Genomic DNA, 27,226 nt, shown 5'->3' with positions numbered 1-27,226 from the left:
TATGCAACTAAATACTAAATTAAGTGCAGAAAAGTTCTTGCTCAGACTGTACAATTTCTGAAAGTCACACAAAAGCTGGAATTCCTTTACATCACAAATGCACACAGTAGCTTCTACTCACCATCGCTCGCTGTCGCACCTCTTTTCAACAGTAAGGCTCAATAAATCACAAACCAAGGCAGGATAGTTTAGACAAGATCTCGATTGTCCTCTCTGCAGTCTGTGTGAATTTATGGCTGACAAGGGCCCCTAGGATGGCTAGAGTTTAGAGAGTATCTGTAATACAACAGAAGATCTCAGGATTTCTCTGAGTGCTCTGTCTTCTAGCGCTACCATTTTTTGAAACAGATTTTATTGAGCAGTCTCGTACTCAGTCAGCCTTTTCCTCATTTCAGACTCTGATTTTTGCCGTTTTATCAGCTCATCAGAATAGCTAGTTAAAGCTTCTTATACTTTTTCCACCCTTTTATTTGAGTTGATATACTCCTTCAGTGTTTCATTTACTTTAATTACCTCTGAGTAAATTTGATTTATTTATTTTTTTCTCTAAATTACTGGAATCCATCTCTTGTACCAAAACTGAAGCATAACATGCTTTTTGATGAGCAGCTGTAGGATTCTTTCCAGCCAGTGTTTTCTGTTCACCTTTTCTAGCTGACTTTCTTTCAGGTTCTCTAATTTTTTTTTCTTTGCTGGCATCCAAATGGTGTAATTACTAGCCAGTAACTGAATTTTCTCAAGCTGACACAATCACTGACTCTTATATCTTAATTTTTTTTCCACACAGGCAGAGCTGAAATTAAGCTGATGATCATTGTGCAGGACATCTTGGAAGTCACTCTGAATATTTTTGCGCCCGCTTGTTTAAAAGGTCACAGAACCTCTAGAACAAGACTACGTTCTTGTTCCTGAGGTTGTGCCTTGAATTTAGGGTTAAATGATTTATTGTAGCAAGAGTATGGGAGTTACTGCTGAAACAGATGAGGAGTGCAGGAGGCTTATTCCCAACATATACAGATACAGTCCTTCTTTTTTTTTAATCAAACTATAATTCAAAATATAATGTTGCAGTTGTTGAGCATTATTTTTTAGGAAAGTCCACATATCAGTTTCACTGAATGGACTTTTGCGAAAATCATGTTCAGTATTATGCCCAGGATTCCAAGTCACAGTAGTGATTAAATAACACTAGTAATAAATCTACACTTCTGGAATTTAGAACACAGAACACACACACAAACATACACAAAAACAATGTCTGAAAGTTTGAAAGGGAAATTGATATATTAACTAATTGTAACACCCTACAGTCCTTTGTTTTCATCACAGCATACCTGTATCAGAGCGTCCTGAATTGCTACTTGTGCGACTCCGTGCATCTATTTGGGACACTTTGCCAGAGTTGGAGTGCCTGGGTGAAGAATTTTGAGGAGATGCAGGTATAATGGTCTCTCTATGTTTTTTAAGTTTCTCCTGGTTAATTCTGATGAAAAAATAAACCAGAAAGGTAGAAGGTTAGTCATACATATAATGATTGCAGATTTTGGGTTTCAAGGTAAAATAAGTCAGTTTCATTACACTTAATATACACTGCATAATAAAATTAAAATGTCTCACAGTTCGTATTTTGACAGTAATCTATGTCTGCATTGAAAGGGGTAGTGAGCAATTTCAAATACATTACTTACTAATGAATATGAGTACAACAAGTAAATAAGTATGTTCGTTGTTAAGGAAAGCAGCCTCTGAAATATGTCAGCATTTCTTTTCCTGAAGACTTTGTTATTGCTTTTAATCCACACCAGTGCACTGTTGCATCACAATATGAATACTGGTTATCATATTTTACATAATACAAAATAACAGCATATTTTGTAGACTTCAACATGAAAGCTTAAAAATGATTTTGGTCCCCATGTCAAATGCACTAGTTCTTGAAACAAAAGAAACATGGTCATACTTAATCCATATACTGCTGGCAAAAGGCATGTACTTTACACATACATGGATTGTGTGACTGTATATCTAGCTATACACACATATATGCATACGCACACACACACACACACACACACACACACACACACACACACACACACACACACACACACACACACACACACACACACGCACACACGCACACACACACACACACACACACACACACACACACACACACACACACACACACACACACACACACACACACACATAAGTAAGAATACACAGGGTGGAAATACATAATTTTTATACAATTTCCTGAGTAATAGTTTTTTATCATCACATACCATCATTCAATATTGTGCAGAGTGTACAGTACAGTGTCTGCACTCTCTTATGCTATATCTCATTTGCCAGATATTGATAATGACCCTAGTCAACCAGGATGACTAGGACATATAAGTGGAGGACTTCATTTCTGTATGCTTCCTGGTAGGTGTTAACAGGAGGGTCCCACTGTCACACTGTGCTGCTGGCTACATACAATATATGTTTATAGGTTCATAGGTGTTTACTATGCTAAAGACCACAAGGGCCTTTTTAAGCCTAGCCATGCATCCCAAATCTCTGACAAGTTCTGATACCCTTGATAAGTGTAAGCATGGGCCTGGGAGATGAATCATTTACAGGTTACCTGTTTGGATTAGAGACATAGTTGCCAAACCAGGGATGAATTTCTGGTTTCCCATCCAATTGTCTAAGTTGCACTTGAATTGGGTTAGGGAGGAACTCTGCTTCATGTGGATGGGAAGCCTGCTCCATAGAAGAGGTAGTCTCTGGGATACATACCTATCTCTCCAGCAGGTCCAATGTATATCACAGGCAAGGTTTAAGTCTTTAGAGCGGGTAATTCTGGTACTGTTTGTTTTGTGGATATGCAGGAGGTCCATCAGGGTGAGGTTTGACAATGCCCTGTATGCCAGGCATAGATCTCCCCTCAAAACCCTGTAGGAGACAGAATACAGGGATAGGGCCTTGAGGCAATCTGCATAAGAAATATTACTCATGCCCTATATTCTTTTAGCGAGGAACCTCTGTCTACGTTTCACTTGTTGGATATGCCTGGTTAGGTGCATCCCAAAGGGTGCCTTGTACTCAATGACAAGTCTGATGAATTTCAAATACAGTGGAACAATGACTTCCTTGGACTTAGATGCCATACCTTTGTTTATAAGTTGCATAACATAGAATGATTTCCTCACCACTGTAGACACGCGATGATCAAAGGCTATTTTTTTATTTATTTTATTTTTATTTTAAATTTGTTTACCGGGAAAGTCCAACTGGACACAGATCCATTTTCAGCAGAGGCCCGGGGAGAAAATCTCCAAGAACATTACATACAAGAAATTTTACAAACATAAACAGCTCTATTTATGTAATAAACATATAGCAATGTACAACTTTACATACAGTAATGTACAACTTTACAAGTTATAAAGGAGATAATTATTAAAGAACATAGTTCAATAATATTAGGCATCATGACAGCAAAAGAGAAAAACATTTTTTTTTAGTAATGTGTACCTAATGTTTAACTATGCAGGGGAGATGTTTATCAGAATTTTCCAGGGAAAATTTAAGCTGTAGATGCTAACTTAGATTACTAGAACAATTGTAATGGTAAGAATTAACCAGGGGAGTAGCGTGGGCAAAGCCAGTTATTTAAGTAGTGGGTTTTCCCTGGAAAAAGGGAAAATGAAGAAACCCCCCCTTAAAAATTTTCCCATAGTTAAGGGGGGTAAAAAAAATCCCTTCCCCCCCCCCCAATCCCCTTTGAAGAAAACCTGTTTTCTTTTTTGGACTTGGGCGCCAGTTCAGAAGAGGCCTGTGTTGATTTAGAAGGAGTCTTTGCCTTTGTCTTTGGCTTTGCCTTTACTTGAAGCTGAGTAGGCCTGAAAACCCCTTCGGAAGCCGGTACCTGCACAGCGGCTCCGGACCCATCCGAAGGAGTGATGTCCGAAGGTCCTGCAACAGAGATATTTAAAGGCCTGGTTGGCTCCTCATGAGAGTCCGTTTCGGCCGTCGGTTCTGAAATGGCCGATGACAGGGGCTGCAAAAGCGCCTCACTGACGACGGCCGAACCTGAAGCTGGCTCTACATGTGCGCTATCATCAGATTTGGACCTCGGAGGCCTGTCTTTATCCTTGCAATGCTTGTGAACTCCAGTAGATGGAAGCATATCCGACGACATTTTGTAGTTAAAGCATCTACCGAAGTAATGAAAAGCAAAATCGTACCTTTGCTTAATTGTACGTTGATTGAATCTAGCACAAAACCGACAACTAGCTACGTCGTGGTCAGGGCCCAAGCAAGGAATACAGTAAGAATGAAAATCCTTATGAGGTATTTGCTTCCCACATGAAATACAATTATTAACTTTTTCTGACATCGGAGTGGAGCAAGAAAAAAGTTTCCCCAACGGGGTACTTAGCTTTGAGTGGAGAAGAAAGTCTTCGGACCGAAGTACGTATAAATATTCGTCAGGAGTCAACCGACCGGCACTTGCGAACTGCTATCACCGCACAGCAAGAAAGACTGGAGAAGATGGCGTCGGCTGTCAGCTTTATACTCCTGGCGGTCTGACGTCAGGGAGCAGGGTTGAACAGCCGACGCCGGACCCAGACTTTGGGATTCTAGCCGACCGAGGGCTGCCTGCCGGCAGGGGAGAACCCTACAGTCATGACTGCAACAGTGAAACACGATGAACATCCACAGCTTGAGCCATGCTGTCAACATCTGTCTTTCTCATCTTTTTTCTTACAAAAATGTTCTTTAATCCTTCCACTTTCAGTTTTGATTTCCTCCTTTTCATCTGCCCTTACCTCTTTTGTCAACCTTCTGTTCTGAAACAAAAAAGTTGCCTTTTTCTGCAGACTGATGGTTTTATGATTGAAAATTTTATCATTCCCTGTAATCTGTGTTGCATAACAAAGCAGTGTCATATTTATTACGTATTCTCTTTACATTGCAGACATTTAGCAGTTTCTTTTTCTTCCTTTTTATTTGCTGTGTTCTTCCTTTCTTTCTTTTTTATTTCCTTCTAAATGCTCTGAAGCCTTAAACTGATGAATGCTTGTATCCATAACTTCAAAGTTGTCAGGGACATTGCAATGTTTCACAGGGCTTGAGTGATCTTTACAGACAACAAGCACATCGTTTCCTAAACATATTCTATTTGCTCTTTGCCTAATATTATTAATCTCACCAGTGCTGTCATTAATATATTTATCAACAGTTCTCCAAGCTGTGCCAATTGCACAAGTGTTATCGTCTTCAGTTAGTCTAGATTTACTACTAAGAATGGTAAGAAAATCATCCAGCTGATGACATGAGGAACACAGATATCAGTGTTATCAGGTATTACCTTTAAATATAAACAACATTTATTATACTGTTCAAGACATTTGTTCTTTAGCAAATCATTAACAGCATACTTATTTAAGGAATTCATATTCAGTTGCAAATGAACAAAAGAGTCCAGAAGAAAAAATAATCAAAATCGGTTACCACAGAATTCAAAGACAATGTAAATCAGCTTCTATGACAAAAATCACGCAAACAATATACAACTAAATACTAAATTAAGTGCAGAAAAGTTCTTGCTCAGACTGTACAATTTCTGAAAGTCACACAAAAGCTGGAATTCCTTTACATCACAAATGCGCACAGTAGCTTCTACTCACCATTTCTCGCTGTCGCACCTCTTTTCAACAGTAAGGCTCAATAAATCACAAACCAAGGCAGGATAATTTAGATAAGATCTCAATTGTCCTCTCTGCAGTCTGTGTGAATTTATGGCTGACAAGGGCCCCTAGGATGGCTAGAGTTTAGAGAGTATCTGTAATACAACAGAAGATCTCAGGATTTCTCTGTGTGCTCTGTCTTCTAGCGCTACCATTTTTTGAAACAGCTTTTATTGAGCAGTCTCGTACTCAGTCAGCCTTTTCCTCATTTCAGACTCTGATTTTTGCCGTTTTATCAGCTCATCAGAATAGCTAGTTAAAGCTTCTTATACTTTTTCCAGCCTTTTATTTGAGTTGATATACTCCTTCAGTGTTTCATTTACTTTAATTACCTCTGAGTAAATTTGATTTATTTATTTTTTTCTCTAAATTACTGGAATCCATCTCTTGTACCAAAACTGAAGCATAACATGCTTTTTGATGAGCAGCTGTTGGATTCTTTCCAGCCAGTGTTTTCTGTTCACCTTTTCTGGCTGACTTTCTTTCAGGTTCTCTAATTTTTTTTTCTTTGCTGGCATCCAAGTGGTGTACTTACTAGCCAGTAACTGAATTTTCTCAAGATGACACAATCACTGACTCTTATATCTTAATCTTTTTTTCCACACAGGCAGAGCTGAAATTAAGCTGATGATCATTGTGCAGGACATCTTGGAAGTCACTCTGAATAGTTTTGCGCCCGCTTGTTTAAAAGGTCACAGAACCTCTAGAACAAGACTACGTTCTTGTTCCTGAGGTTGTGCCTTGAATTTAGGGTTAAATGATTTAGTGTAGCAAGAGTATGGGAGTTACTGCTGAAACAGATGAGGAGTGCAGGAGGCTTATTCCCAACATATACAGATACAGTCCTTCTTTTTTTTTAATCAAACTATAATTCAAAATATAATATTGCAGTTGTTGAGCATTATTTTTTAGGAAAGTCCACATATCAGTTTCACTGAATGGACTTTTGCTGAAATCATGTTCAGTATTATGCCCAGGATTCCAAGTCACAGTAGTGATTAAATAACACTAGTAATAAATCTACACTTCTGGAATTTAGAACACAGAACACACACACAAACACACACAAAAACAATGTATGAAGTTTGAAAGGGAAATTGATATATTAACTAATTGTAACACCCTACAGTCCTTTGTTTTCATCACAGCATACCTGTATCAGAGCGTCCTGAATTGCTACTTGTGCGACTCCGTGCATCTATTTGGGACACTTTGCCAGAGTTGGAGTGCCTGGGTGAAGAATTTTGAGGAGATGCAGGTATAATGGTCTCTCTATGTTTTTTAAGTTTCTCCTGGTTAATTCTGATGAAAAAATAAACCAGAAAGGTAGAAAGTTAGTCATACATATAATGATTGCAGATTTTGGGTTTTAAGGTAAAATAAGTCAGTTTCATTACACTTAATATACACTGCATAATAAAATTAAAATGTCTCACAGTTCGTATTTTGACAGTAATCTATGTCTGCATTGAAAGGGGTAGTGAGCAATTTCAAATACATTACTTACTAATGAATATGAGTACAACAAGTAAATAAGTATGTTCATTGTTAAGGAAAGCAGCCTCTGAAATATGTCAGCATTTCTTTTCCTGGAGACTTTGTTATTGCTTTTAATCCACACCAGTGCACTGTTGCATCACAATATGAATACTGGTTATCATATTTTACATAACACAAAATAACAGCATATTTTGTAGACTTCAACATGAAAGCTTAAAAATGATTTTGGTCCCCATGTCAAATGCACTAGTTCTTGAAACAAAAGAAACATGGTCATACTTAATCCATATACTGCTGGCAAAAGGCATGTACTTTACACATACATGGATTGTGTGACTGTATATCTAGCTATACACACATATATGCATACACGCACACACACACACACACACACACACACACACACACACACACACACACACACACACACACAAGTAAGAATACACAGGGTGGAAATACATAATTTTTATACAATTTCGTGAGTAATAGTTTTTAATCATCACATACCATCATTCAATATTGTGCAGAGTGTACAGTACAGTGTCTGCACTCTCTTATGCTATATCTCATTTGCCAGATATTGATAATGACCCTAGTCAACCAGGATGACTAGGACATATAAGTGGAGGACTTCATTTCTGTATGCTTCCTGGTAGGTGTTAACAGGAGGGTCCCACTGTCACACTGTGCTGCTGGCTACATACAATATATGTTTATAGGTTCATAGGTGTTTACTATGCTAAAGACCACAAGGGCCTTTTTAAGCCTAGCCATGCATCCCAAATCTCTGACAAGTTTTGATACCCTTGATAAGTCTAAGCATGGGCCTGGGAGATGAATCATTTACAGGTTACCTGTTTGGATTAGAGACATAGTTGCTAAACCAGGGATGAATTTCTGGTTTCCCATCCAATTGTCTAAGTTGCACTTGAATTGGGTTAGGGAGGAACTCTGCTTCATGTGGATGGGAAGCCTGCTCCATAGAAGAGGTAGTCTCTGGGATACATACCTATCTCTCCAGCAGGTCCAATGTATATCACAGGCAAGGTTTAAGTCTTTAGAACGGGCAATTCTGGTACTGTTTGTTTTGTGGATATGCAGGAGGTCCATCAGGGTGAGGTTTGACAATGCCCTGTATGCCAGGCATAGATCTCCCCTCAAAACCCTGTAGGAGACAGAATACAGAGATAGGGCCTTGAGGCAATCTGCATAAGAAATATTACTTAACCCAAGATACCTTCAACCTAATAGAAAAATGGTTCTCAAGTCGACAACTAGTTCTCAACCCCAACAAAACAAAACTACTTACTTTCTCACCCACTAACAAGACTCTTCCCCCCACCTTCTCTATTACATCCTCCAATGGAATCACTATATCACCAGAAGCTCACACAAAGCTATTAGGTGTTACCATTGATAACTCCCTTAAATTTGACACCCATTTCAATCTTACCATCAAAACCGTAAATAAAAAGCTTGGCTCTCTCTATAAAGTAAAACACTTTCTCACTCCTCACGCTAAAATTACAATTGCCAGCACACCTACTATCAACTCTTTTCTATGCCTCCCCTCTTTACAAACCTAAACAAGACAACCCTTAACAAACTTGCTTCTTGTTACAATCACATAGCTAGATTTGCCACAAATTCCACCTTTAGAACGCACCACTGCACTAACTTGAAGCAACTAGGGTGGTTAGAGTTTTCCAGCCAACTCCATTTCAACCAACTCCAAACGGCTCACCAGATACTGTATCACCCAGAGAAAACACCAGCTCTGAAAACATCATTCACCCCTATATTAACCTGCAATCTTTACGCTCCTCCAATAAGATCTTAGCTCAAACTACCAAAGCCAATAATTCTGCTGGGGATTCTCTATTCTCAAACTTTGTAGGTAAAATGTGGAACTCCCTACCGACCATGCTCACCTCAGAACCCTCACTCCTACAATTCAAAAAAAGCTTAAACCCCATCTCAATACTCTCTGGCAATGTCCCTGTTCCAAACCTGATTAACCACGATAATTTACCCTTCTCTTACTTCACTATCCTTAACCGCTTTTTAACAAGGCGCCTCGCCTTTGTAACTGACCTATGTTTTTTTTATATGCTGCTGTTATTTTTTTTCCCAAGATGTGATGTATCTTTATATTGTATTTAGAACTCAACTATCTTCCTTTTTTTGCATTAACAATGTTCATATGTCTGTTATGTACTTGGAGCTTTTCTCCCCGGGCCTCCTCTGAAAATGGACATGTATCCAGTCGGACTCTCCCGGTTAACAAATGTAAAATAAATAAAATAAATAAATAAAAATTATGCCCTATATTCTTTTAGCGAGGAACCTCTGTCTACGTTTCACTTGTTGGATATGCCTGGTTAGGTGCATCCCAAAGGGTGCCTTGTACTCAATGACAAGTCTGATGAATGACAAATACAGTGGAACAATGACTTCCTTGGACTTAGATGCCATACCTTTGTTTATAAGTTGCATAACATAGAATGATTTCCTCACCACTGTAGACACGCGATGATCAAAGGCTATTTTTTTATTTATTTTATTTTTATTTTAAATTTGTTTACCGGGAAAGTCCAACTGGACACAGATCCATTTTCAGCAGAGGCCCGGGGAGAAAATCTCCAAGAACATTACATACAAGAAATTTTACAAACATAAACAGCTCTATTTATGTAATACACATATAGCAATGTACAACTTTACATACAGTAATGTACAACTTTACAAGTTATTAAGGAGACAATTATTAAAGAACATAGGTCAATAATATTAGGCATCATGGCAGCAAAAGAGAAAAATTTTTTTTTTTTTTAGTAATGTGTACCTAATGTTTAACTATGCAAGGGAGATGTTTATCAGAATTTTCCAGGGAAAATTTAAGCTGTAGACCCTAAGTTAGATTATTAGAACAGTGTAATGGTAAGAATTAACCAGGGGAGTAGCATGGGCAAAGCCAGTTATATAAGTAGTGGGTTTTCAGGAGTTTTTTGAATTGAGTAGTAGATGTAGTCGAGGTTATTTGGCTTGGTAGTGAGTTCCAGGTCCTGGCAATGTTTTTATGTTTGATGACATTTATGAGGTTCTGGCTACTGGATCTTAAAGCTATCATCGATGTGTGAGGCTGGGTTCGATGCTGGAGTGCCAGGGTATTTTTTGGAAGGTAGTAGAGCTTATACGCTATTGAGAGTTGATTGCATAGGAGTAGTTGAGGCAGCTCAAGCCAGATGAGTTGCTTAAGGGCAAGACAGTGGTGGGATCTGTATGAGGCTTCAGTAGCAAACTTGGCAATCTTGTTGTAACCTCTGTGCCTCTGCTGCTATTTGAAGGAAATCTGCAGGTATGTTATCAGCTGCTAGTGTGGTTGGTTTGAGTTTTTTTAGGAGTTTAGAGATTAGTGTGTACAGGGTGTAGGGAAAAGCTGGACATATTATTATTTTGTTTTGTATTCGGCTGAGTAGGGGAACCTGCTGTTGTGGGGCTACTAGTTCTGTTGTGGGTTTTTGCAAGGGTTTGAACTATTTCGGTAAAGAATTTGTTAATTTGAGTAGGAATGTTGTCATGGTTGTTTGGTAGCACTGGGGTTGTAGTGGCGGCTTTTCCTGGATGCATTGCACCATTTATTACAGCCCAGAATTTTTTAGGATTGTGAACACGTTTTTCTTGCATGGTTTTATAGTAGTTAATTTTATCAAATTGAATTTGTTTTTTAGCCTTATTACGGAGTTCTAGATAGATTTGTCTTAGACTGGTAGTTCTGTTTTTATGAAACTGGGTCCAAGCTTTGTACCTCTCTTTCACTGTAATTTTGGTATCTTTAGTTAGCCATGGGGCATAATTTGTTTTTATTCTTATGGATCGGGTGGGAGCATGATGGTTTAAGATTTTTAGGAAGGTAGAGTTAAAGTACTTTATGGCTTCATCTAGAGATAGATGTTTTAGGGGAGTTCCAGTTGCAGTTTTTAGTGCATTTATGAAGTTAGTAGTTATAAAGGTCCTTTTATTATGAACGACTCTGAGGATGGGTTGGTTAATGTGTTGTGGTCTAGTCCTAATTAGGTAGGTTGGTTGATGGTCAGTTAGATTATCGGAGAGACATCCTGATTGTTGTGCTAGAGTGGGGTCAGATGACAGTATCCAGTCTAGGATGGATTCACATTTGGAAGTTTTGTCTGTTCTAGCTGGGGTAGATATAATTTGGGTAAATCCATGGAGGTTAATGTGGGTGGATGGATTATGGCTACAGAAGTTAAGCCAGTCAATATTAAAGTCTCCTAATAGTATGGTTTCTTGTGGTAGGGAGTTAGAGATCCGGTTAAGTAGTTTTCTATTATGGCAATGTTATTGCCTGGTGGGATATAGCCGTCTGCAATAATTATGTGTTTATTGGAGTTAAGTTTTAGTTTGGCAAGGATTAGTTCTATGTCTTTAACTTCTTGGCAGTTGTAATCCAATTGTTCTAAAGTGAGGTGATTTTGGAATAATATTACTATGCCACCCCACTTTTTCTCTAGTCTATCTGTGCGCATAATATTATAGCCTGGAGGTGTAATCTCATTACTGTGGTGTTCTGGTTTAAGCCAAGTTTATGTTAGTACTGCTATTTCTGGTTTATATAGAGCTAGTAGGGCATGCAGGTCTTGAATTTTGTTAATTATACTTCTTGCATTTATGTTAAGTAAGAGGAGAGATGAGGTAGGTCTGTGGTAAAGGGGATTTACCTGAATTGGGTTAGTATTGGTTGATGCAATGGGTCCTGGATTGGGGTGTATGTTGCCACAGAAAGTGAGTTTTGTGAGTAGGTAAAGATAGAGTTTAGATAGTTTGTATATTATTTTATTTTTGTCTTACAGAAGAGTAAGGGTTAGTTTTGACTGTCAGTTTATTGTGTACGTAAGAGAAAGACTGGGAGGAGTTAAGATCACAGGGTGATATAGGGAAGTTTTTTTAGTTTTAAGGTATTGGATATAGCTTCAGTTTGCCATTGGGGTGGGGCACTGATATGAAGTTGGGTGTGGTAAGAGGAGAGGAAGGAAAACAGGATAAGAGTGAAGAATGTTAATGAGTAGAATACAGCTTTAAGTAGTAGGGGTTGTTGTGTGCAGTTCATCTTGACTGGCTTTAGGGAAAGTGGGGTGTTTCTAAGGGTTTTATCTATAACTATGTGGGTTGGATGTTGTAGTAGAGGTGAAGTGGTGGTGGTCTGGTGGAGTCTGTAGCTATGGAGATGTTAAGTGTGGTGTGATAGGTAATTGGGAGATTGGAATTTGATGGGTGTGGTCTGTAAGTATAAATGTAATTGATATGGGGTGGGTGGAAATAGGGGTAGGGGAGAGGAAGGGAGCAGAGTGAGTTTAGCAAATGGAACAGGCAGAGCCAGTAGTCCAAGACACTGGAGTGGTTGGGAGACTATCAGTGGTAAGTGAAAAACAGCCTACTGCTGTAAAGTTATAGCCTGTGCAGGTAAAATTTATGGACTAATTAGCAAAAAAAAAATCGATAAAGTTGCAGGTTATACAGCATGAAGAAAAATGGAGTAATTAGCAAAAGAAAACAAAACTACAAAAGTTGCAGGTTTATACAGCAGGAAGAAAAATGGCCAGATACAGAGCTTTGAATAATAGTGTTTTCAACAGGGGAGTTGGTATCTAGTCAGGAAGGGAAGAAAGAGGTGGAAGGTACACTCAGGAGAAGAGGGGTATTAAACTTTGATAAGTTAGTAAATATGGGGGGAGATGCTTGCTGCTTTTCCTTACTGCAGCGTTAAAGCACTCTAAAGTCCCATTACAGTAGTTAAAAGAAAAAGTGATGTCACTATATTAGGTACATAATTTCGAGAATTTTAACATACATGCACTAGTTTCAAACTTAGTTTTTTATTCCTTGCAGGGTCCAATGATTTTGCTGGCTGCCTCCTTTTATCTGTTTATATTTTTGGTGGGGGGGGGGTGTCTTTTTAAAAAGAGTGGTCACAAGTGGTCTGGAAGAGGGAGAAAAATCAGTTTAGTCATAGGATGATTGCATACAGGCTAGACAGACAATTTGTTTTTAAACATAAACATAGTCCAATGCATGCAAGAGTTCAAAAACACTCAGGTGCCTTAAATACAAAAAAAAAAAAACACTCTGGTATCTTAAAATACAACTTAGTAAAACTGACTAGCATACAGGTTCCAAAAACACTTGGTGCCTTAATAATACAATTTAGTGAAAAACTGAATAGCAGAAAGGAGTTCAGAAAGAACACGTAGGTACCATAAATATGCAATCAATCAAGAGCTCAAGTAAAGTTATCATTTTTTACTCTTAAACGATAATAACATAGTACCTAGAAAATGACTGGTTGGAACTTCAATTCAAATTAAGCTATGCAGGCCAAGCTAGTTTTTACTTTAAGTTAATTAAGCTGCAAAGGCTGCACTACCCAGGCTAGATTACTATCTGTATGTGTCCCTAATTCCCTGACTACTGGGTTAACTCTAAGGGGTGTGTTGTCAATATGATAGCTACCAGGGATGGATGACTTGCCAAATGATACTATTATGCATTTCTTGGCATTTAGTTTTAGTCCATGGCTCTGGCACCAGTTATTTTTCTGTGTCAGCTCCTCCTGGAGAACATTTGTGTCAGTGTGAGATTCAATGACAGCTCCTAATTTACAATCATCTGCAAATTTAGTCAGCCAGATACCACTGACATTGGGCTTGACTTCTGAGAAGTAAATGACAAAAAGGTGCAGTCCAAGGACTGATCCCTGAGGCACACCACTTGTGGCTGGCCTCTTTGCAGAGGTGGACTTCCCAGTTCAAACTTCCTGGGTCCTGTCTGTGGCTAACCACCAGGTGACATATGGGTTTGTACCTAACCTCTTGAGCTTGCCAACAGTGCCTGAGTGGGGTATTGTGTCAAATGCCTTGGCCAGGTCAACATAGACAGTGTGATTGATTTTGCCCTCATCCATTGCTTTGGTGACCTTCTCAAAGAAGTCCACCAGGTTGAGTAGGCATGATCTGCCCCTGATGAAACCAAACTGGGTTGTGTCCAGTGTCTGGAGGTTTACTATATCTCTACTGATCATCTCCATGATAATTCTTTTCATGGCTTTACATATAAGACTAGTGAGACTTATGGGTCTGTAGTTTCCAGGGTCTGTAGATGGCCCATTTTTGTGCAGAGGGATGACTGTTGCCTTTCTCCACTCATGAGGCATGAAGCCTGTTTGGAGGCTATAGTTAAATAGTAATTCTAGAGGCCATGAAATGTCATGTTTCATGTTATTTAGAAGACATCCTGGGATATTGTCTGGACCCATTGATACAGTATTCTTGGTCTTAGAGAGAGCATTTAGGACCTGTTCCCTAGTGATAGTAGGGGGGGTTATACTTGATAATATTTCCTGAGGGATGCTTGAGGGGAAGAGGGGAGTAACGCTGAAAATGAATTTATCAGCCAGGAGGTTTGCTATATCTTCTGGCACAGTATAGGTGGCTCTATTTACAATGAGCTCTGCACACAATTGTGTATTGCCCTTGAGGTTGTGGACATAGCTAAAGAATGAATTGTGGTTGCCCTTGGCCTGGGAGGCTAAACTTACCTCAAATACAGCTTTGGTAGACTTTTTTTGTCCTCTGAGTTGTTTGTTTAGTTTGATGAGAGTGATTTTATCCTTCTGGGTGCCGCACCCCCTAATTTTGCCAAGATTTTCTTCCTCCTCTTAAATATCCAATTGATTATGTGATTCCACTAGGGTGGCTTGTTTTTCGAGTTAGTTCTGTATGTCTTCCTGTTAGGTACAGCTGCCTCTATGCAGCTATTAAGATGCTTGTAAGGGTTTCTGTGAACAGTTCTGCATTGGCAGAAGTGCTCTCAGGGTTTATAGGGGCTTGACATTTTGCCACATTCTCACTTAATAGCAGGAGGTTAGCCTTAGAATAGTTCCTGACTATTTCCAGTTGAGCTTAGGGTCCAGATTTTATTTTTACTTCCAAGCAGACCATTTTGTGGTCTGACCTTACCAGGGATGGCATTACAGTAGGGGGTGTGCAGCACTCTCCTATATTAGTGAGGACCAGATCCAGTATGGTTGCATCCCTGGTTGGTGTATTGACAATCTGGTCCATGGAGTTTGTGTTTACAAAATCCAGGATTCTCTGTGCATGTAGGTTTGATGTCGTACAGGATTCCCAGTTAATAGTGGGGTAACTGAAGTCACCCATGAATATGGTATTGGGTTGGATGGTTAGAGTTTCTAATAAGTTTAAAGTACAGTCCAACAAGGCCAATTACAAGAACAAGATAGCCACATGCTAAAGACAACCACAAGACCTTCTACAGCTATGTCTGTAACCTCAAAGGCAACACACAGCAGCATGCAGAACTTGAGTTTAATGGTGCCGCCTTCACTGAACAGAGCAACACAGTGAATCTTCTGTCTGACAAATTCAGCTCAAACATTGTCCCACCACCCCCATGAAACACCTACTATCATGACTCCCAACTATTAGCAGGGAAGCAGTCCTTGTGATGCTCACTAAAGCCAGAAGCACAGCCTCAATAGGCACCATCAATATCTATGGAGACCTCCCAAATAGCTTGAAACATGATCTATCAGGACCACAAGTCGCTTTTCAACTAAAGCCTCAAAATAGACCTTGTACCATGAGACTGGAGGACTGCAGTGTTTATCCTATTAAGGTTAACCAACCGCAGAAACTTCAAACCCAGTAGCCTGACTAGTCTAACATACAAAGCCATGGAAATGATAAAGACATACAGTAAGCAACCTTCGGACACTGGATTCAACTCAGTTTGGCTTTGTCAAGGGAAGGTCATCCCTCCTAAACCTCTTAAGTCTTGTTTGAGGAGGTCACCAAGGCAATGGATGAGGGGAAAATGGTGCATACTGCCTACCTGGACCTGGCTAAATCATTTGATATAATATCACACTCAAGTCTAGTTGACAAACTCACCAGGCTGGGCATAAATCCCTACATAACTTACTGGAGTGCCAGCTGTCTCACAGAGACGACACAGGAAGTCAGGATTGGTGAGACCACCTATGATTGGGCAGCAACAGAGTACCTCAGGGTTTTGTGCTAGACTGTTCCTATTTGATATCTACTATTCAGAGATAAATATTAATGTCAAGAGCCTTTGAGTGACCAAGTTAGCAGATGACTGCAAATTGGGAGCTATCACAGATTCTCCCTACAACACAAACTTCTCACAAGAGGGTCTAACACAGACAAAAGAATGGTGCCAAAGTCATGGATTAAAATCCAATGGAAATAAATGCATTATAGTGCCTTTTGGGAAAAGAGAAACCTAGGCTAATTACTCCATTGATAAGACACCCCTAAGAGTTGACCCAGTTGTCAGGTATCTGAGAACATTTGCAGATAGTAATATTTCCTTTGACCAACATGTGGCCAAGGTAGTAAAAACAAATGTAGTTGTCCAGCTTATAAGGGCATGATATCCAAGTCCAAGGAAGTCATAGTGTTACTCTATTCAGCTTTTACCACATCCATTATTGAATATAATGTCCCCTTTTGCATATACCTGACCAGACATATGCAACAGCTGGAAAACTCACAAAGATTCCTTACCAGGAGAATCCAGTGGATAAATATGTTGTCCTATATAGATTACCTTAAAGTCCTATCCCTGTACTCAGTCTCCTAGCAGTTACAGGGAGGTGATCAATGCCTGGTATTTAAGGCAGCCTCAGAGCCAGCTCTAATGGACCTTTTGCACAGCTGCAAAATGAACAGCTTCAGAACCACTAGATCCAAGAATTCAAATTTTCCTTGCAACATAAATAGCACAGATTGGTGAGACAGATATGTGTCTCAGATGGTCTCCATGCTCTGGAGCAAGTTCTCCATCCATGTGAAGCAGAGTCCTTTCCTAACCCTATTTAAGCATAACCTTGACCACTGAATTAGAAATCAAAACTTCATGCTGGGTCTGGCCCTCATGTCTCTGATAGATGCAGACAGTAACTTTGCCCAAGCTAACATACCCCCCCACCCACAAGCTTTAGAATTGTTCTAATATACCCACTCCTAATAAATGCCCATGATATGTAGGACACAAATGTGTTGGATTGCAAGGGTAGGCTTTTAAAGGCCCCGGTGACCATTAGGTTCATAGGTATATTGCAGGCTTCGTATGTAAATTTTACATGTGTGTGTGTGATATATATATATATATATATATATATATATATATATATATATATATATATATATATATATATATATATACACACACACACACACACAAATATATATATGCATATGTATATATATGTGTGTGTATGTGTGTTTCTGTGTGTGTATATACATATATATATATATATATATATATATATATATATATATATATATGTATACAAACAAATATATCTGCATATATATATCTATTATATACAGATATATATATATATATATACACACACACACACACACACACACACACACACACACACACACACACACACACACACACACACACACACACAGATATATAGCCATATAAATATCAATATAGATATTTATCTATACATGTTTATATATCTAAATAAAACATTTTTTGTGGATAAGGCTATGAATAAACTGAAAAGGAAAGACATCAGACTTAAACGCCAGAGGAACACCTTATCCAAACATTTATTAGAACACCTCAGACTATTCTGGACTGTGTGGAGAAGGATGAGCTTGAAGGGGACATCAATGGTATTTTAGAGAAAAAAGAATTATGCTTGCAGTTGAAATTAAATGCATTAGAATACCAGGATTTATTATTGCGCTAGTAAGAGCATATTGAATTTACGTAATCTGCCACACAATCTGTAAAGGTATTGTAGGGAATTTTTTGATGAAAATATTTACTACTAAAAATATACTAAATAATAATAAAAAATATATGTAGAATGTGTAAAAATGTATATATGTTTAATTCTGCTTTGATTAGATTTATTGCATCACGCCAGAGATTTAAACAGTAAATTGAAAATACACATTTGTTTATGCCGTTATTACCACGTAGTATTGGCATAATTTCCCCATTTACCATACTGCTGGACATTCATGCACACACCTGCGCACTTTTATACATTTTGATAGTTTACTTCATCCACTGTTTTCTGTATTTGTATATGCTTTTTCTACTAGTTTTCATTGTATAAACATGTTTTGGAGCAGTAAATATGAAACCTGTCATGACAGTTTCTTTTTTTTTTTTTTTTTTTTGCAAAGCACTGACATTTTTTCTGAGCTGTTAATTACTTAGTTTTTTTATGAACACTAATACACATGGATGGATGTTTACTAGATGATATTGTTAGACAGATGTATTTTTACATTTATAGTGTTCTAGTTAGATTATGTTTATGGTTAGATAGCTCTGTTGTTTTCTTGATTTTACTTCTTGTCACAGACGATGAAGGCTTTATTGCATTAGGTAGCTGAAAGCAATTTTAGTTAAAAGTCTTTTTATGTGTATTTTATGCTTTTCTTAATACCTGATTTTGGAATGTGGGTTGCAAACAGGTAGAGTTTTCCTTAACTAGGATTTACTTTGATCTAATCAGTAGTAGTGTGTTGGGTACCTGTTCTAAAATGCACTTTTACGGCCCTGTTTATACTGCTTGCCTTGAATAGGTTGGTTTAAAATTAAACAATACATACATTTTCCACACCTTTTGTTAAGTATGAAAAAGCTGACATGTTTAACATTGTTAAAATACTTCTGATTTTTTGTTACTGAGGATCACTTGCCTGTGACAAATAAAGGCTTGTTCCTTTGGAACACTACCTGGGTTTCCTGATTTTTGGAAATTATTCTGACTGAGTTCATCAACAAAGTTATAAGACCACTAGTTTCTTTGTTTTTTTGTTTTTTTTATATCTAAATAAAGCTTGCGTTGCTTTATTCTGGTCTGTCAATGAGCAGAGTCCTGGGTGGGAAACATATTTCTTTGTTTGCATTGTTAACTTGTGTAACTGCAGTGTATATCCAGTTTAAACAATTTACCTTCTCATGATCTTGCACAGACCCACAACACTGACTACCCGCATATGATTATAGGTATAAGCAGACATCTTCAGACAAATCTCACTCAAAATTAGTCCCTCTAGCTACTTTTACACTTTGTCCACCATCACAGTTTTGCATTGATATTGGATCTTTACCGTGTTTACCTTTTGTAAGATGGAATCCATGTTATTAGCTGACCTCAAAAAACACTACCTCAGACCAGAGTCACAGCCTGTGTTAGCCATCATATTAGCACTTGCTCTAACAAAAAATTGGATTCCACCTTCTCTATCCCACCCACTGTCAGTAAACAGCATCATAACAATGCAGCATTGTCATTCCTAAATATGCTGAGGTAGTAAAAAAAACAATCCTTACCCAAGACTCTTGTAGTTCACTGACATCATCCTAGTTTGCTAACACCACATCTACACCTATGCCTACTGCACAGGGAGTTACCTGCACTCAAGTCTGTACCCTTGAGGTGCTGTAAGTCTGCAGCACATCACAGAAACATCTTAAGTCACTGGTTACTGTATAGTATGACACACAGACACAGAACTCACCCAGCACATAACGGATAGGGTGGACAGCTGCTAGGCTAGTGCTAGGACTAGACATGTCACTACAGCCCTTAGGTCCATACAATGTTCTAGATATGATTATGACCTTGTAATTGCCCATGTGGGTTTGAACAATCTTAAGAATTGTACCTTCAGGGAAATTCAGAAAAATGGCTTGTACGTCTAAGTCCTTGATTTTCTGTTATTAGCTTAAAGCTTTGCTAACCCTGTAGTGCCTTTTAAGGCAGTGTTCACCCAATGAACACCTAAACACAGCAAAGTCCAGTTGAGATATCAACATACCACTGCCAAAAGCCAGAAGCTTAAACAGAAAGATGTCTGGACTTGTGTCTTTCCTTTTCCTCGAAAAAATTAGCATTTGGGTAATTCCAAAAACATCGTGGCAGTGTAGTGACAGCACTCCCTCTGTTCTAAGGTAGAATTCCCATCATGCATTCAGCTCCACCAGGAGCTGCTGGGGAGTATCCATATTTATTGTCCTGGTCATGATTCCACATGATATACACCTGGAACTTGAAACTCTAATAATATTTGATAAAATTAATTATCATATTACATACACTTGCAGAGCTCCATCAATGACCCCTTCAGAGCATGCAGAATGCCTTACAAAATTAGAAAAGTTAACCATCAAACCAAATTCCTTTCTTATAGGTGACTTCAGATTTTCAGACATAAAGTGCCAAAATGTATACTACCAATAACTATGCTCAGAGATTTCTTGACTTCATAAATATCAATACTCTTGGCAAAGCTGTCTCTCCTGCCCACTAAAGGTATCAGTCTTCCAGACCTTATTCTCATTAATATATCCCTTAACTTTACCACCCTTCTTTTTATCCCATCCCTAGTCAATTCTGCCTAACTTGCTGTAACCTTCTCCTGAAAACTTATTTCATCAACGCTACTAAATCCCCTACTTTCAGAGACCACTCCAAAGTAAGTTACTATTTAGTGATCTCACTGATCGCCACAAATGGTACCGTTGTGCAGTGAACCTTATATATGAGACTGATACTTACTCTTCTGAATTTTACTGTGTCTTAGATAGATGTATTGAAGCAGGATCCCTACTGAAATGCTGGCCCTCAAAATGCCAAGTGCTGACATGTCAAAGACTGAAAATGTGGGAGAAGAGCAAATGTTGAACAGCACACTTCTCCTTTAAAGTTTTTTATAGTAGGGAAAGCCTCCCCTGAAACCCATGATGTAGGGGGCAAGCCCCTCACACCTCCCAAACTTATACATACAAACATCAAGATTGCTATACCTCAGAAAAGGGAATATTCCAAGAAATGGCCATTTTGGGGTTAGTATAGGTAAGCCCATTTTTCGACCAAACAGTTGCTGTAGCAGGTCCTGACATTTCAAATGGTTGCCACTCAGGCATCCTTAACCATCCAAGGCAAGCAAAATGACACATTTAAAACCAAACTCTTCCTCAGCCAAGTCTATAAAAAATAAAGCTCCTGGCCATCTATAAAGGATTTCCACTTCATCCTTACGAATCTATTAGGTAATACAAACTGACTAATAATTTAGGGTTGCAACCAGTTGAAAGGACATTCTTCAGCTAAATAAGGAAGCTTAGAAGTAAACAACAGCTGTGTACTTATCTGTAGTTGTACTTCATTCTCTTTCCCAAGGGGTAGTGTTAATATGCTTGCGGGAAAATTTTCTTCCAACTTCACCCCACCATCTTTCCCCTCTGCCATCTATTCTACATAACACCCCACTCCCAAAAATCATTCGACCAAGTGCCTTTGACATTTCCTAAAATTAAAATACCAGATTCATATGTCCTGCAATATTTCTAGACGTTTTCTTAGAACTACTAAGTTCCAGCTAGTAAGCCCTTTCATCCACTCTTCAACCTGTGTCACATCCCCTGTGGTATAAAGAATGGCTGTTGAGGTACCATTTAGTAATGGTAATCTCTCTAGTGACCCTAGGCATTACAGGCCTATTAGTTTTAAAATTATTTTTGTAAGGCTATGAACATATTACACTGAATTAATAAATAATAATGTAGGTGATGCATGGATGCACACCAGCTTTGCTTTGTAAAAGGCAGGCCATGTCTGTTCACCCTGGTTGAATTCTTTGAAAAAGTAAACACGGCCATAGCTAAAGGGAAGACATCCATTCTTCCCTCTCTGACCTTGTGAAGGACTTCAGCACCATCCCTCATGCTGGGGTTAATGACAAATTCTTTCATCACAGCTTTAATCTACACAGGTTCTGCTGGATAACTAACTGGTAAGTTAATAAACCATAGTGTTAAGGTCAGAGGCATTTGCTCTATACAGAAATAATGTCACCAGTATTAGACCAAAAACTCTGTCTTGGGCTTGGTCTATGCTATATACTACACTGATATTGAAAGCTAATAGCAAAGGACTACAGTTAACCAAGTTTACTGTTAACTACAAACTGGAGTAGTTATTGAATGCCATGCTGATACTCAAGTTCTCCAGCAAAGGCTGGAAGGAACAACTTAATTGGTGTCAGAAGCACAGATGGTTCAACCAGCACCTTGTGCTGGTCCCACAAACCTGCAGAATGTTCCCTGAAGATAGTACCTCAGTACCCAATATGCACCCCCTCACGGTTCTTCAAGTGCAGATGGAAAAAAAAACACATTGATTCCTTCTAGTGGCACACCAACTAGTTGGCCAGATGCAGGACATGCCTCACCCACCCCGACCCAGACATTCAGGTCCCATTTCTGTGTCATGCTCCCAACCCTTCTTCCTCATACTTTAGTGAAAAAAATGTCTTTTAAACTGTAGCAATCTGCTTGCCAGAAATGTAGTGAACAGCTGCTACAGTTTATACCATGCCTGGATGGAGTGTCACCACACTCAAGTTTTAGTTTAAAAAACTCATTCTTGTTTTAAACTGTAGAAAACTGCATTGCTACTGCATGGAGCACTACAGTGTTCAGGTTTTAGATTAAAAAAAAAAAAAAAAAAAAATATATATATATATATATATATATATATATATATATATATATATATAGTTCCCCTTCACAAGATCGAATTACTGAAAGTTCGAAATTCGCAACCTCGAGCCCAGAATCTCGAGCTTTCAGTAACTTGAAATTGTGAAGGGAAACAAAAACAAAGAAGAACTGCACCCCCCACACCTTTCTACTTAAATATACCAACTCCGAAATCACACTTCAGCGGGGAAACGGGAAATCTCCCATTCCGCGCTATATGCATAAGCATACAACGTAAGAATTTCCACTCCTCTGTCGAAGTCCGGTCATACCACTCGCACATGAAACTGGGAATGATGCAGGGGGACCTAGCTCCCTGTATACACGTAACTATATCTCTGATTTTTTTATTTTAAACACTTCTCTTCACGATTTTGAGTTACTGAAAGCTCGAGATTCTGGGCTCGAGCTTCTGAATTTCGAGCTTTCAGTAATTTGATCTTGTAAAGAGGAACCATATAGATATATATATATATATATATATATATATATATATATATATATATCTATATATAGGTCCACTGCTCTACATCAAAAATATACTTCTTCGAAATAGAGCAGTAGACCCTACACTTCAGCGAAAGTCCACTTAAACAAAAGTGCACTTTTGCTGAAGTCTAGTTCCCCAGGCTACCCAAAAAATAAAAAAAAAACACTGAAACATGTTTTTGCAGGGGGGCAAGCTCCCCTGCACTCCCCATGTGAGGAGCTGTGCCCTCCACACACCCCTAATTAAATATACCAACTCCGAGATCGCACTACAGCGTGAAAAAGGGAATATTCCCATTCCGTGGTGTAGTCTGACTGCCGAAGTCAATGTTCAAAGTTTCACTACTTCGAACAAGTGGACTCTGTGAAGTGGGGTTCGAAGTAGTGAAACTTCAAACATATTGACGGATCCCATATATATAAATATATATATATATATATATATATATATATATATATATATATTTTTTTTAGCATATACTGTAGCAAACTGCTTGCTACAAATGCAATAGCAGCTTTTAAAATCTGGTATTGTATTAAAGATCTATTGGGATGATGGGTGTCTGATTGCTCCCCCTAACACTTTACACTTGGGGCAGTTGTTGATCTTACCCCATTCTAGCTATGCTACTGCTTAACTGTGTTAATAGTGGGTTTACCCTCAATGCTAATAAATGCAGTATAATCGTTGGGAATTCAGCATCATCAACATACACAATACAGATGTCATTCTACTTAAATATGAATAAGCTTCCCTTACATATCAAGTACAATACTTCCCTGGTAACCTTTACAATCAGCATGGATGACTAAGTTCATAAATTTCCACCTAGGTTATGTGGAGATAATCTAACCAGTGTGGGACACTATTAACTTCCACAAGCAAATCCAACATCAAGAAAGTTTAATGCAGAGCTTTCAGGTAAACCACCCTTCTTCAGTACTAATAAAACAGTATTAAAATACAAACTTTAAATAGGAGCATATAACATCACATGATCACAGTCTGCCTATCACAAACACTCCCCCATTTTACAAAATATTTAAAACAATATTACAACTAAAAAAAATCAAAATTCAAAGATTTTTATGCTCACTGTGTTAGTCAAACCAGGCTTAAAATCTGTCCGCAATCTGACTATCCATTCATATTCTTTGTTTTCTAGTACATTGTTCATATCACCACCTCTAGCTGCTTTCATTACTATATCTAAAACTCTGAATTTAAAACAATGCTCAGAACCATTTTCTGTAATATGTTTACTTAGTGCATTAGTATACATACTCCTATGAATGCAGACATAAAAACACGCTGGTTATACACGGCAGTAGTAACACATCAAAACTTTAATCCTGGATCAAGAACAGTAAGTGCTTTCACAACCAAAACAGTTGCTTCATCAGACTACATATAAAATCAGACATACTCATTTTTATAGTATGATGCAGTTAGGAGCGGTCTTAGGTCAACTGGTGCCCTAGGCAAAAGGGCACCATGGCACCCCCCACCACACCACCCAGTGTCCCCATCCTGGTCTACCTACTCCAAATAAATACTGTAAAAGTGCCCCTACTAAAGCGGTGCCCTTGGCGGCCACCTAGTTGGCCTATGCCTAAGGCCGGCTATGCAGTGCAAACTGTCCAATCACTGAATTGCTAATTAACACTTAAAAAACTTAAAGGGCAAGTGTACATTTGTTAAAATGCTTATAAAAAATGTGTAAAACTAAAACCTACACAATCAGTATGTAAGACTCAATAGATAGTGGGTATTATTCAAATATAAATATATACATGTAAAAGATATATATATATACATAGGTTCATAGGTTGGTACTAGGCTATCAGCCCTAGGGCCTATACAAGCCTAGCCATAACAGTTCCCTGGCTATTTCTTCCCACACTATTTACTTCCCTGGACCCCTGTCTAGCAGGGCGACTGACGTGATCCCTGGGGTGAATTTCCTATCTACCATCCAATCGTCAAAGTTCCTTTTGAACAGGGCCAATGAGGCACTCTGCTTGACATGTATGGGCAATCTATTCCAGAGAATGGGGAGTCTCTGGGTCAGGAACCTATCCCTCCAGCATGTTTTGTTTATTGTGATGATAAGGTTTAGATCCCTGGAGCGTGTGGCTCTGTGGGATTGGGATTTCTTTAAGTGTAGCATGTCCAACAGCTCTGGGTTTGACATGGCCTTGTATGTGAAGCAGAGATCGCCTCTGAGTAGACGATATGCGACATATATAAAAAGGCTAGATTAAATAAAAAATGATGAAAATCTCAATGTTTCAGACTCCTTGATTTAAGGGCAGGTTTGAGTGACATCCTGTTGTTTAAACCAGGAGGTCTATCAGCATTTAACAACAGTATCCATCTCTGTTCAGCCTTCTCAGTTCTATTTCTAGCATCACCTCCCCTCATATTCGTCTTAACAATCTCTAAGACTAAAAACTTAAACATATGGCTAGCACCTTCCTTCTTGACGTACATAGCTAAAGCATTGTTTTCTTTGTGATTTCTTATATCCCTAAGATGTTCTAGGACTCTTTCCTTAAATAAGCTATTTGTTTTGCCTATATAAAAAGAGTAACATTCTATGCAATAGCAAAAATAAACCACATTCTTTGTTGTACAATTAGCATAGAAGTTACAACTAATGTGAAAACCTAACGTGGGGTGCACAAAAACTGCACCTCTCTGGATATGGGTACAAGCTGTGCACCTCCTACAACTATATGTCCCTAATCTATCCGATGTAGTAGTACTAGCGATATCATTAGTCTTGTAACATAGATGTCTTTTCAAAGATTTATTATTTCGAAAAGAAAAGTAAGGTGTACTGCCTATCACTCCCTCTAATTCACTTATAGTGGATAAAATATCCCAATTGTAGAAGAGCTAGTAATAAGTTAGAGAAAATAAAACATGACATGGAAGCCAACAAGAAGACAAAGAAGATGGTTTGGGTGAGTCTCCACCACACAGGAACTGAAAGTTCTTGGTAATGGAGCCAGGTGACACCAAAACCAATCTTGGAATATCAAGCCAGTTAGACGTGTAAAAATAAGACCATTATTTTCACCAGTGTTCGTGTGTGGTAGCATATGATGCAGCATGTAAGCACCAATAATCTTACTGAGAAGACAGGAGAGATGATAGCAAACAGAACCAGGGAGATGGCAGAAAAACACCAGGGTAGAAGAGGGGAGGTGGCATTCTTAGAAGTGTTTCATGAGCTAGCAGCCAGCACACTCAGGAAGGAGATGATTAGGGTTATAATGAGAGGCTATGGCAGTGGACAAGGGAGAATGGCTTGGAGCTGACAGGAAGATAGGGGACACCTGGCAGAGAAACCAAGTTCATGTCTGGAACACACTCCATCTTAGCCCAAAAGGGACAGTGGTGTACAAACTGGGTTGGAAAATGTACCTTCAAACTAAAATGAAAGGGGATGGGGTTTTCATTTTATGGCAGATAAATGAGCAAGAGTGATTTATAGAATATCAGTGTAGGATTACTATGTAATTTAAGGAGATGGGAAGGAAAATGGTGAATTAGAAGCAGTGACATAGGCGTGGAGGGTGGGTATTTCTGGCATCACATAAACAATGGAATCTGTTAAAAGGACTGGGATGTGGAAGTGCCTGGATACAAGTCATTAAAAAAAAGCTCAAATAAAGCACCAATTCAGTAGAATACTGTCATTAATGTAATCAGACTACTGACAAGCAGTAACAAATGTCACAAACTAAATGTAGTTGAACACCTAAGCACAAGCAGCAAAATGAAGTAGGAAGATGCACAATATATATTTTTCTCTTTTTTAAGTAGAAAG

The 27,226-nt window shown here is 38.5% G+C and overlaps 1 protein-coding gene across 1 annotated transcript in view; it reads right to left on the bottom strand.

Moving 5' to 3' along the window:
- The window catches only part of EPS8L2 (EPS8 like 2), a 1,747,011-nt gene that overhangs the window by 486,137 nt on the left and 1,233,648 nt on the right, over nucleotides 1-27,226 (bottom strand). The window contains exon 8 of the mRNA XM_044059131.1: nucleotides 6,901-7,049. Coding sequence (XP_043915066.1) covers nucleotides 6,901-7,049 — 149 coding nt within the window. The remainder of the gene's footprint in view (nucleotides 1-6,900; nucleotides 7,050-27,226) is intronic.

Source organism: Protopterus annectens, chromosome 17.part0 (genome assembly GCF_019279795.1).
Source record: "Protopterus annectens isolate FY-2018-M chromosome 17.part0, PAN1.0, whole genome shotgun sequence".
NCBI lineage: Eukaryota > Metazoa > Chordata > Ceratodontiformes > Protopteridae > Protopterus > Protopterus annectens.
Note: the sequence above shows the minus strand (reverse complement) of the source record. Positions and strands in the feature narration are given on the sequence as shown.